This window comes from Misgurnus anguillicaudatus, chromosome 20 (assembly GCF_027580225.2).
Source record: "Misgurnus anguillicaudatus chromosome 20, ASM2758022v2, whole genome shotgun sequence".
Lineage (NCBI taxonomy): Eukaryota > Metazoa > Chordata > Actinopteri > Cypriniformes > Cobitidae > Misgurnus > Misgurnus anguillicaudatus.
This window is the reverse complement of record NC_073356.2, coordinates 39,409,026-39,420,120: the sequence shown is the minus strand read 5'-3', so window position 1 is coordinate 39,420,120 and position 11,095 is coordinate 39,409,026. Positions and strand designations below refer to the sequence as shown.

The 11,095-nt window shown below is 37.8% G+C and overlaps 1 protein-coding gene across 1 annotated transcript; it reads right to left on the bottom strand.

Annotated features, from left to right (window-relative positions):
• Nucleotides 1–6,617: 6,617 nt before the first annotated feature.
• Nucleotides 6,618–9,741, bottom strand: LOC141351436 (poly(rC)-binding protein 2-like). The gene is made up of 5 exons (XM_073858156.1): nucleotides 9,696–9,741; nucleotides 8,604–8,677; nucleotides 7,909–8,022; nucleotides 7,570–7,701; nucleotides 6,618–7,482 (listed from the first exon to the last, which is right to left on the bottom strand). The coding sequence occupies exons 1-5, from the start codon at nucleotides 9,739–9,741 to the stop codon at nucleotides 7,330–7,332; spliced, it is 519 nt and encodes a 172-aa protein (XP_073714257.1). The 3' UTR covers nucleotides 6,618–7,329.
• Between the last annotated feature and the right edge of the window lie 1,354 nt (nucleotides 9,742–11,095).

Genomic DNA, 11,095 nt, shown 5'->3' with positions numbered 1-11,095 from the left:
TTAAATATTCTAACATAAACAACCAAGAACAAAACTCATTGCTCAACAGTTCCAATTTTTTTGATGAACCTGCACCTTTAAAATAAAAACTTCAAGTCAATACCTTGTGCGCGCACTCCCTTCTTAATGTCATTGTCCCATCCATAATCTTGGTCCGTTGAGGCACGCTTGTTGTTTTGATTATATTGTTAACTTCTTAATAAACCACAAACAAACATGTATATATTTATTTTGTCCTCACTTTCTTTACTGTAGTTCCCTCTCACAATTCTGCAAAAAGGCTCATTATGCAAGTCTTTTGTTTGCTGAGCTGTCAATCAATCCTTCTCACATACGGCCCATCTAAACAAAAAAGTGTTTTACAATTTCTAAATCAATGTTTTATGTGAATGAGTATGCAGAATGATTTTCACATCGTTTTAAAGAACTCAATACTTTTCTAAACACAATCTAGTAGTCTAGTTAAAACATGTTTAGTATGGGATTTGTGGACTTGTATTTACATGTTTGTATTTTTGAAAGAAAAATGTTTATGCATGGTTTTTAAAAAACAACATTTTTAACTCACTGATACATGTTGATCATATAATATTGTAGCCCAGTTTGTGCTGAACGCAGTGTTATGAGACACTTGCCATTAATACGTTTAAAGCATCTGAAAAAAAGACCAAATGTACGATCATGTCAGAACCTCTGCCAGTGTCCTAAAATGCTCCGACCCCAGAAGGTTAAAGGGATAGTTCACCAAAAACTGAAAATTCTGTCATCATTTACTTACTCTCATTTTGTTAGAAACATGTATAAATTTCTTTGTTCTGATTAACAGAAAGGAAGATATTTTGAGAAATGTTTGTAACCAAACCGTTCATGGACCCCACTGACTTCCATAGTAGGGAAAAAGAATACTATGGAAGTAAATGGGGTCTACGAATGGTTTGGTTACAAACATTTCTCAAAATATCTTGCTTTGTTCACCAGAAGAAAGAAATGTATACAGGTTTGTAACATGAGATTGAGTAAATGACAGAATTTTCATTTTTGGGTGAACTTACTCTTTAAGCAAAGAACATTGTATAGAAGAAGTGTAAGGTTTTCAAAAGTGTAGGGAAAAAATAGGTAGTAGACCTTTGTCTAGCAACGCCCCTGCTCAGTCCCTTAATTCTAACTTTATCTAAAATTTCCCTTTTTCAGTGACGGACCTGCAGTTCTTTAAAAGTTAAAATTCTCTGTTTTTTGTTTTATGTACAACAACAAAAAAGTTGCTGAAATTGTTAATATTATAAAAATGTATCTGAAATTTAAATACGTTTTTATTTGCTTTAAAAATGTGATGTGAATTATATAGTGAACCCAGCATCGAGATACAGATCAAACTGTGAGCTTAATGTATTGTTACACCCCTACAACACAATATTATAAATTCATGTTTTATAACAGAAAAAAAACTCGTTAACATGCATAAATGTTATGTTTATTTGTTGAACTGAAGGTTGGATTAAACATGAAACACACATGATCGTTGTCATCAGTGAGGCAACCAATCACAAGCTTTGTCGTCATCAGAAGCTAGCCGGCTACTTTCAAAACGCTCTTGCATTACTTGAAAACCATATGACAGTGTCACGTGCCTTCAGCGCCAGCTCAAATCGGAGAAAATTACTAACCGGCATGCACTGCTTCAAAAGGAAAATCACTTTTATAAAAAGATCAATTATATTAATTTATATAATAAAAAACAGGTAGAGAAACAGTATCAAGTTAATATAAAACTAATCAATACTGCTACTTTGTTCTTTTCGATTTTATATGCTTGTAATTTCTTGATTTGTTCTTATTTTCCCACGTCACCTTTTTGCTTATCTGAAAATTATTCAACCCATGACTCAAAAACCATAATTTTACAATATAGTACTGGTTAAATTACACTAAGTCATTTTAAATTAGATGTAGGCCTTCAGGTCCACAACTTAAAATTGTATGGCCTTGCGACTGATGGTCTGATTATGGCAAAATAAAATTATTGCAGATGTAAAAAATTAAGGGAATGCTACTTATTACAGCTTTCCACATTTATCAACCCATTTAATTAAACATGGTTTTGGTTACTAGTCAAATGTTTACAGAGGCCACAACGCCCCTCGAGCACCCTTCTCACCTTTTTCACCCCTGACCCGTTTTCATGCCTGTTAAAAACATGTTACATTTCATATATAAATCACACCTGAATAAATGTCGCAGGGCCAGCCAAACAAATGAAAACAATGTGAGACTTATAGTCTAGGAAATATGGTTTATTTTTTTTTCATGTGGAGCCTCGGAGTTTCATCTGAAATCACAAAAGATTTCACAGTTAATATCTGCCATTCATATAAACACGCTTCAGAAATGTCAACGCATAACACAAAACTTAATTTGTTATGTACTTGACAAAGATGAGAGGAGGAGCATTACCTCTGTCTTTATAATGTGATTGGCCATACTGATGCTGGCAGGTGAACCATTTATGGTCACCCGCCGGGACTCAGTCGACCCCTTGACCTGGTCCGAAACGCCAATTTCTGCCCCCCGAGGCCTGCCGGATTTCTTTAATTTTTGCTATGAATTGGGGGGGGGGGACAAAACACTCAATATAGCCAATAAAGCAAAAAAGTCGTGCCTTCTATTAAGAGCAACCAATCAGCAATCACTAAAGAAGAATGACACTCTATGTGTAAGTCAAGTCTGATGTCATCTCAAAACAATTATATGCATTTACTTACCCAGGAGCCAGCCATCGCGAACGGCACCTGCTCCAAGTCTATTTCCTACACTGCTGTGCACTAGAATTAAAAAGAGTCATGTGTAGAACCAGGCCATCGTGCCGCGACATTATATATATAATTTGCACATTTATTGAATGCACATGTTTGCGATTCACATAAATGAATTCATCTACATATGGAGCCCTTATAGCAATATGAGTGCAGTCAATTGCACCGATTACATTGAGGAAACCGGACATTGCTGCAAATTGCCTTTTTAATATTGGCCTGTTCTCCAACAGTGTAAGGAATTATGGCAGTAGAATTGGCTGTAAAATCCCAGACCTATGACAAATGAATAGGAATGTCAAAATCAATAAGGTTTGCCTTACAAAAAGTACAGTTAGTTACAGTGTTGTTTTCGTCAACGATGACGATAACGAAATGATTTCGTTGACGCACATATTTTTTATGACGCTAACGCGACGATGACTAGCTAAAAATGTCTCTAAAGTGACGAAAACATGACGAGACGCTTTCGAGTTTTCGTTGACGAAACGAGACGGAGCGAAAATGATTATAAGTCTGACGTTCATAATGCATGTCATTTCTGCCCATTTTGCGTGAAATCTGTCTGTTTTTAGCTCAAAAGTATAAGCAATGCTGCCGCTTTCTATCCTTGTTTTGGGTCAACACAGTCTCACTCCGGCTGCCACCATGCCACGCACAAGATTTCAAACAACAACAACAACACATCTGCGGCTGTGGCAAGTTCGAAGGACTGTAGCGGCAGGCGCACAGCTGGCCCGCCCAATCAGAAATGTAAAAAATAGTACTCTGTATAGTTAGACATGTATACTACTTTATGTGGTGTATTTTATCTATTGCATGTTGTGTTAAAAACAGTAAAATTATAAGTAAGCCTGATAACTAAAAACTATTATAAAGCAGTTGAAGTGGAAAACGTATTTTGAATAACAACACGTTATAAATATGTGCTGCGCGCTTTCCTCTCAATAACATAAACACACAACAAATATGACAGCGGGGTAAAAAATAGAAAGAAAACATCTGACCACAGTGATGTTGTTTGATAGCCTATACCGAGATATAGCCTATTGCTTTTAAGCAACAAATAGCCTATCATAACAACCTATAAGCCTACTGTGTAATTGAGACATTAATTTAAGAAATGCATTAAAGCAGAAAGACGTGTAGGCTGCAGAAATATAGTGGGTTCACTTCAATCCACACCACAGACGTTCTTGGTTTGCTTCTTATTTATTAAATCGAGGCAATTGTTTGATTAAACATTGATTAATATTAAGATACAATTTATACAAAACGAAATTCACTATAAAGAAAGTTTTTCAACAAAACAAACCTATGCAGGACTCGCAAAATTGCTAACCCGAAGTCCCGGGGCTATGGCGAATTCCTGTCGGGCTAAAAAAAATGTATGCGCCATGCCCGTCGGGCGGAGGAAAAAATATTGTAATGTGTTTGCATTCTCTCAGATTTAGTTAGGTAATTATATTGTATGTAATTCGGCGTCATCTTGTTAGCCATATCCTCACTAACAAGTGAAACTGTCAGGAAATTAAGTGAACGCATAATTAAACCCATTATTCCTTTCGTTCACGTCTGATATGCGCGCTCCTCGGCTCCGCTCTTCACGAGTAGGCTTGCTCTTATGCTCATCAAAAAGTATATTAAATGTTTATTTATTTGTCATCTCGTTTAACCTCAGAGTCTAACATTATTCCAGCAATTCCCCTTTTCTTTCTTTATTTAGTAAGTTAACTTAAATATGTGAGAACGAAAATATACTTTCAGTCACTTGCATGAAGAGAACATGATGTTAGAAGTTCATTTTAAGCATTTAGTAGCCGTATTTATTTAAACACTTTAATAGGCTATTTAAAAAAGTATAAGGTTTTTTGGGGTTCATTTATCTTTCTTGTCATTGCGTGCAGGTTCTTTTTTGTAGGCTTTTTACCAAAAAGGCTTAATTAATGTCACGTTGCATTACAATTTAAAATATCAATAATGTCAAAAATGATGCAAAAATGCCAATAAACAAAAACGATGAGATGATTTATGGACATACTTTCAGTATAATCCATCAGACAGAAAAACGGAATGCATATTGGGAGACGACAGTTAATGTGGCCACCAGGGCCGGAGTGGGACTCATTTTCAGCCCTGGAGTTTCATGCCTTAGACCGGCCCACTTTAGTTCACGACTGACTATTAAAATAATATCTTTAAACCCTCAGTAGTATAAGTCTGCAGTAGTGCACTGTTCTCTGCAGCCTTGCAATTCACTGTATTTTTCAAATATATAATTTCATATTCTGTGCAAATGCAGTAAACAATTATAATTTTTGCCATAATTATGCAGCCCTACCATAAGACCATAATATTATTAAAGTAAACTTATTCAAAAACTAAAGGAAACAAATGTGTTTGTATTTTCCTCTATATTTCTATTTCTAAAAAATGGTGAGTCTTGAGATTAACTGTTGGGTTGATAACGTTTGGAAACCCCTGATATACAATACACAAGCAAGATTTATCAAGTAGGCCTATGCATTGGAAACAAATGGAAATAATCTGTATCTTTGGCTAAATAACGTAGGCCTACATTGTGTTAAAAAAAAGAAAACATCATGGATATACTTTTGAAACTAATGAGTTTTGCATCAAATAGATTTTTGTTCCTCTTGCAATAAACGATGAATAATGACTATTCATAGGGAATTCATCTATGACTTGGATAAAAAAAATAAGTTTAGAGGCCAGCCCGTTTGTATTAAGACGCGCTCAAGTTTATTTAAAATATAATAGACGCGCGGCCGGCAAGCGCACTCAAAAGACGCGCTCAAGTTTATTTTAAATATAGACGCGCGGCCGGCAAGCGCAATCAATATAGACGCGTCTGAAACAAAACTCGTGTTCAAGTAAGCGCTTTGAAAACCAGAAGACAGCGGCACGTCCTGCGTTTCCCATGCGTTTTAGATGTCAATGAACCCTAATGCAAGAATTCTTCCAATAAGTGGTCGGGACTCGGGACACAATCAACTTGTGCATAAAGCGGCGGGGACATCTCTCACCCGCAAATACGCGTCATCCCGGTGGCATGACAACACCGGCCCTCGTGGCCAAAAAGAAACAGACCGGCCCACCGGGAATCCTCCCGGTTCTCCCTATGGCCAATCCGGGCCTGGTGGCCACAAACTAGGTGGGGAGAATACCACCTAGTCAAGCGGCACCTGAAGGCTCATCACGCTAATATTTTTTAAAGGTAACTAACAAGTCACGCTGTTAACATATCATATCCATTCAATTTTACTCGACAATCGGCTTGTGACACATTTCATGGTAAGCTTAAGGTTTTACGTACATGTATCTGCTTGTCAAACCTAAGCCCATTCCAATACTTTTTGTGGTGTATTTAAATAAGGCAAGGCACGCGTTTCTCAACTTTATAAGCGAGGTCTCAGCGTAACACACAAACTCAACATGATGGTATATTAGGCTAAACTTTTTTCTTCATAACTTTTTGTTATGACATGCGCAGAAGGCACACCGACTAAAACAACGGCAAGCCCTCAGGGACAACCTTAATGCACATTTTAATTGTATTAAATACATAACACTTTTTAACCTAAATTCATTGGTTAAAAAATACTTTTTTACTAAAATTGACTTAAACTTGACTAAAACCTCTTTGCGTTTTCGTCGACTAAAACTTGACTAAAACTATACATTTTACAAGTGACTAAAATGTGACTAAAACTAAAAGCATTTTCGTCCATAAGACTAAGACTAAAACGAAAACTAAAAGGGCTGCCAAAAACAACACTGGTTAGTTACTTGTCGCCTATTTACTGCTGGTATGTCCCGGTTGCAAAAAATCCTAAAACTGAAAGGACTTGGGTTGGTACCGGGATGGCACGGTTCCGTCTTGTTGGCCTTTAATTGATTTATTACTAGTAAAAATACACATTAAAGATATGTGTAATTGCAGAGCTCTGTAACTTAGAGAGCTCTGTAATTCAATTGTTACTAGTAAAAATTCAATTGTAGAGCTCTTTAATTTCATTCTTACTAGTAAAAATATAATTACGATGAGTAATGTGCTGGCTACATTAAAAGATAATTTGGCTTCCCATATCGTGTGTAAATCAGCACCCCCACAAGCGCAGGAGCAATGAAGACGAAGTCCATAGGCAACAAAAAACAAAAGTCAATTTCAAATCGTTCAACCGTTACTCTGAAGAGGGTTTTAGTCTCCATTTCTCTCAATATTGAGTAAAAGCTCAGCATTCAAGTAATTTATTCCCCAAATTTCTCTGTAATCCCTTATCTACATCTGCTCTCTTTCTGTCACACGTGCAGACTACCCGACTCTCACGTGTCTGAGAGGAACCCGGAAGTAAGCGATGAGTCTTGAATGCTGTTTGGCGCATCATTGGTCGAACGCAACTTTCTTCTCATTGGCTGATTCATTGACCATTAAATAACTATATAATTCTTTTTCATACTGAAGCCCTAAATAATTTAATAACTTTTGTAACTGGAGTTACAAAAGTCTGAAAAAAAACAAGAGACTTCCTAGAGAACTATCATGTTCCTCCATGACCACACAAATCTGTTGGAAACACGCGTGGATGGCCGGTGAAGTCCCAGCAATGGTTACGGCTCTCTCAGCCACCTCAATGTGAGCTCCAGATAACTACACACACAGACAGAAGAGCGCAATGAAACTTGAACTTTCACTTCTTACATTAAGTGTTGAGGCTAAGACTATATGCACGCTTACCTTCATGATCTCTTTAATTTTACAACCCCCCTTGCCGATTATATAGCCACACTGACTGGATGGCACCACAATCCGCAGTGTGGCCGGGTGTCTCCATTTTGCTGTACTTGATTCCATGACCCTGTAGATGTTCTGATGAAAAACAGATGTGTCATAAAACCGTGTATTCACACTAGACAAATCATGTCAAATCTTGAACCGTATCTGAGTGTGACTCTCAAGCGCCCTGAATCCTCTGCACTTAAGCTGAACGTTATACTCCAGACCTGAGCACAATTATCCAAAGTAAAAACTAGAAATGCTCCGATCGGTCGGCCGTCGATGTGACTGTAACGGTACCTTCTCAATCTGATCAATAATTATTCCCACAGCTTCAAAGACTGCGTCATTGCGGCCACTTATTGTCACGACGCGCTCCGGGCAGCCAACCGAAATATTAAAAGGAGCACCGCTCTGCAAGAAAGAAGTGCATTAAAATAAGCTGGACACATGAACTCATCACTAACACAACACTGCTGAATGCTTCATTCTGATTGGCTGAGAGACTTTGTGCAAGTGGACGAGAATGATTTTATAATTATGCAATTTTATACACAAAGTCATTAAATAGTGAGGCTGACACTGCAAAACATTCAAACTCAATGCTACGAGTGAGCGAGCTGCCTGTGGTAAGATGGCCACCAAATGCTGACATTTGACTCCGTTGGCCAGCAACACAGACGAGACATCTAACCATTCTATCTATATCTATATCAAATGTTCTACGAGGTGCCCAGTGGAAAATACCGGATGAGGGGGTGTTCATGTGCATTTTCCGCGTTGGCTTTTGGTCATAATTACCATAGCACGTGAAGGCTCCATGTGTGTCTAATAAACTGACTACACAGACAACATGTTGGGCACTACAGAGAAACCCTGTCTATAGGGCTTTAGGAACAGTGAGTGCGAGTCCTTCCATGTTCACGTGCAGTATCTAACACACACACGTAAAAAACACACAGAACTACTGACATTGTTTAAATATTCAAACCCACCTTCCTAATGATGCTGCCCACTTCTTTCCCATGCATCAGTAATTTAAGAGAGATTGTGAGTCCCTCCATGTAGCCTACAAACACATAAAACACACAGAACTACTGACAGTGTTTAAATATTCAAACCCACCCTCCCAATGATGCTGCCCACTTCTTTTCCATGCACGAGCAATTTAATAGTAATTGTGAGTCCTTCCATGTTCTCATGCAGTATCTAACATACAAACACTTGAAACACACAGAATTACTAACATTTATTTTTTGCATTGGCATTTATTACCAAAATTACAAATCTGCTTTACAAGACCCTGGTATTCCCCAGCTTTGTTACACACACACACACACCACATCTCATATTTAAATGGTAAAATAAGCTATTGACCATTCACACAAGTTTTAACACTGTAAAGTCTCATCGTGTAAGGGGACATTTCATGAAAATCAGAACTTTTTCCATGTTTAAGTGCTATAATCGGGTTCCCAGTGCTTCTACCAACCCAGAAAACATGAAAAATAGCAACCCTGTAACTTTGTTTCGGTAAGGCGCTCTCTGCAAGCATGTGAATAAATAGGTCATTCAGATTTCGCTCCCCTCATGACGTAGGTAAGGGATCTTATTACAAATATAGCTGCAAGCAGCAATACCGGGGTCAAGCCGAAAAGGGCACAAAAGGATGCAAAATTGAGATTGGATAAGCAGATTGAAGAACCTAGATAAACAGTTATATATTCAGATAATTCAGCACTCATACATATGCATATGAAATTAATCCACATCAATCCTTTCTATATTTTTAAACCGCAGGTAAGGCAATGGTGAATGAAGTCGTAACTTGTGTTATTTTTGGACCAAGATGTATTTTCTATGTTTCAACACGTTCTAACTGACCCACTGATGTCACATGGACTACTTTAATGATGTTTTCATGACCTTTTTGGACATGGACAGTAAACTGTACATACATTTTCAATGGAGGGTCAGAAAACTCTTGGACTAAATCTAAAACATCTTAAACTGTGTTACGAATATGAACAGAGGTCATGAACGACATGAGGGCTAGGCCTGGGGCGGTAACCGGATTACCGCCATACCGCGGTCACGTGACCCATGCCGCCGGTCTGAGCTCCTCACCGTCATAACCGCAAAAAAAAAAAAAAACTTGAAACATTGGCCTGCACTTGTGTGTATATGTGGGGATGTTATACACGCAGCTTTCAAACAACCGCAGCTTATTATCAGTTAACATTTAATGTTCATATGATTTTAATATTAAATTGTCATTGAGTAGAAATACAGGTGACGTTGTCTGTGACTCGGTAAAAGCAATACAAACATTTTATTTAATTTGAACTTGCAAACAGCTGCAACAGATCAACAACAGAATCAGGTTTCATACATTATTAAATTGTCACGCAACATAAAGAGCACGCGATCAGTCCGAGGATTAATATCCAAAGAGGTTAGATTGTCTCTTTTTCATCTAGCCTACCACAGTGGCCATTTCTACAGCAGTACACATTTCAAAAAGTTTTGCTTTTGCCTCTTCTTTCTCCGTTTGTGGAAAAAGACAGATGTTTATGGTAAGTGTCTAGGACAGAAGCGGTCCCGAGCACGCGAGACAGACGCAGACCGCCCGGACGCACGCGAGACAGACCGTGTCATTTTGGGCACACACAGGCGTCTCCGTGCAGCTTCCCAGCTATACTCAAGCACAGACACATATGCAGTACAAGTGATTTCTCATACAAATAGTTATTTTACCAGACCATCAGGGCAGCAATAATTTGCGTCATTTACAGGCCATTCATAAATTAAGGATAGAAAAGTGGAGAAATGTCTGTAGGCACGTACGTGTGGACACGCACAATGCGTTAACATTTTTTTTTACGGATAATATTATTTGTTCAAGTTGTTGAATGTTGAAATTGAAGAAATGTGAAAGGAAATAATATTCACTTTACATGTTCCTAAAGTAATTTGCACATGTTGTTTATTGAACATAAGTAAGTCATGCATGTTATTTAACTCGTTGCATTGCCAATAAAGCACAAAACCGCGGGAATTTGTTGATTACCGACCGCAGTAAGAAAAAATCCAAACCGGCCCAGCCCTAATGAGGGCGAGTCATTAAAGGGACACTTTCTCCATTTGCATTAAGCTTTGTATAGTTAGAACCCCAGTCATGTTTTTGAATGGTCGTGCATCATTTCCTCAGTTTCTGCTGAGACAGGAGAAATACAGATTTCAGTGTTGCACCTCCTTCTTTCAATGATGTAAAAATCATCATCTTGCATCATTGAAAGGAGGAAGTCCATTCTTTGTTGAGGGGGTGAGACTACAAACACCCCTTTTCTCGGTCAAATAGGTACCAAAATCTAAATGTTACATGTTTCATTTCGACTACAAATATGACACACTTTCAATAAAGATTAATGTTTCAACGGGTGAAATGCTCCTTTAATGACTTTTTTCATTTTTGGGTAAACTAACC

Excerpts from the sequence above, each read along its gene's own strand:
- LOC141351436 (XM_073858156.1), bottom strand. The coding sequence starts at position 9,741 with ATGACGGTGAGGAGCTCAGACCGGCGGCATGGGTCACGTGACCGCG. Across the intron at positions 8,023-8,603 it reads TGGGCAGCATCATTAGGAAG|AGCGGTGCTCCTTTTAATAT; the intron begins GTGGGTTTGAAT and ends TCTTTCTTGCAG. Across the intron at positions 7,702-7,908 it reads TTATTGATCAGATTGAGAAG|AACATCTACAGGGTCATGGA; the intron begins GTACCGTTACAG and ends GTTTTTCATCAG.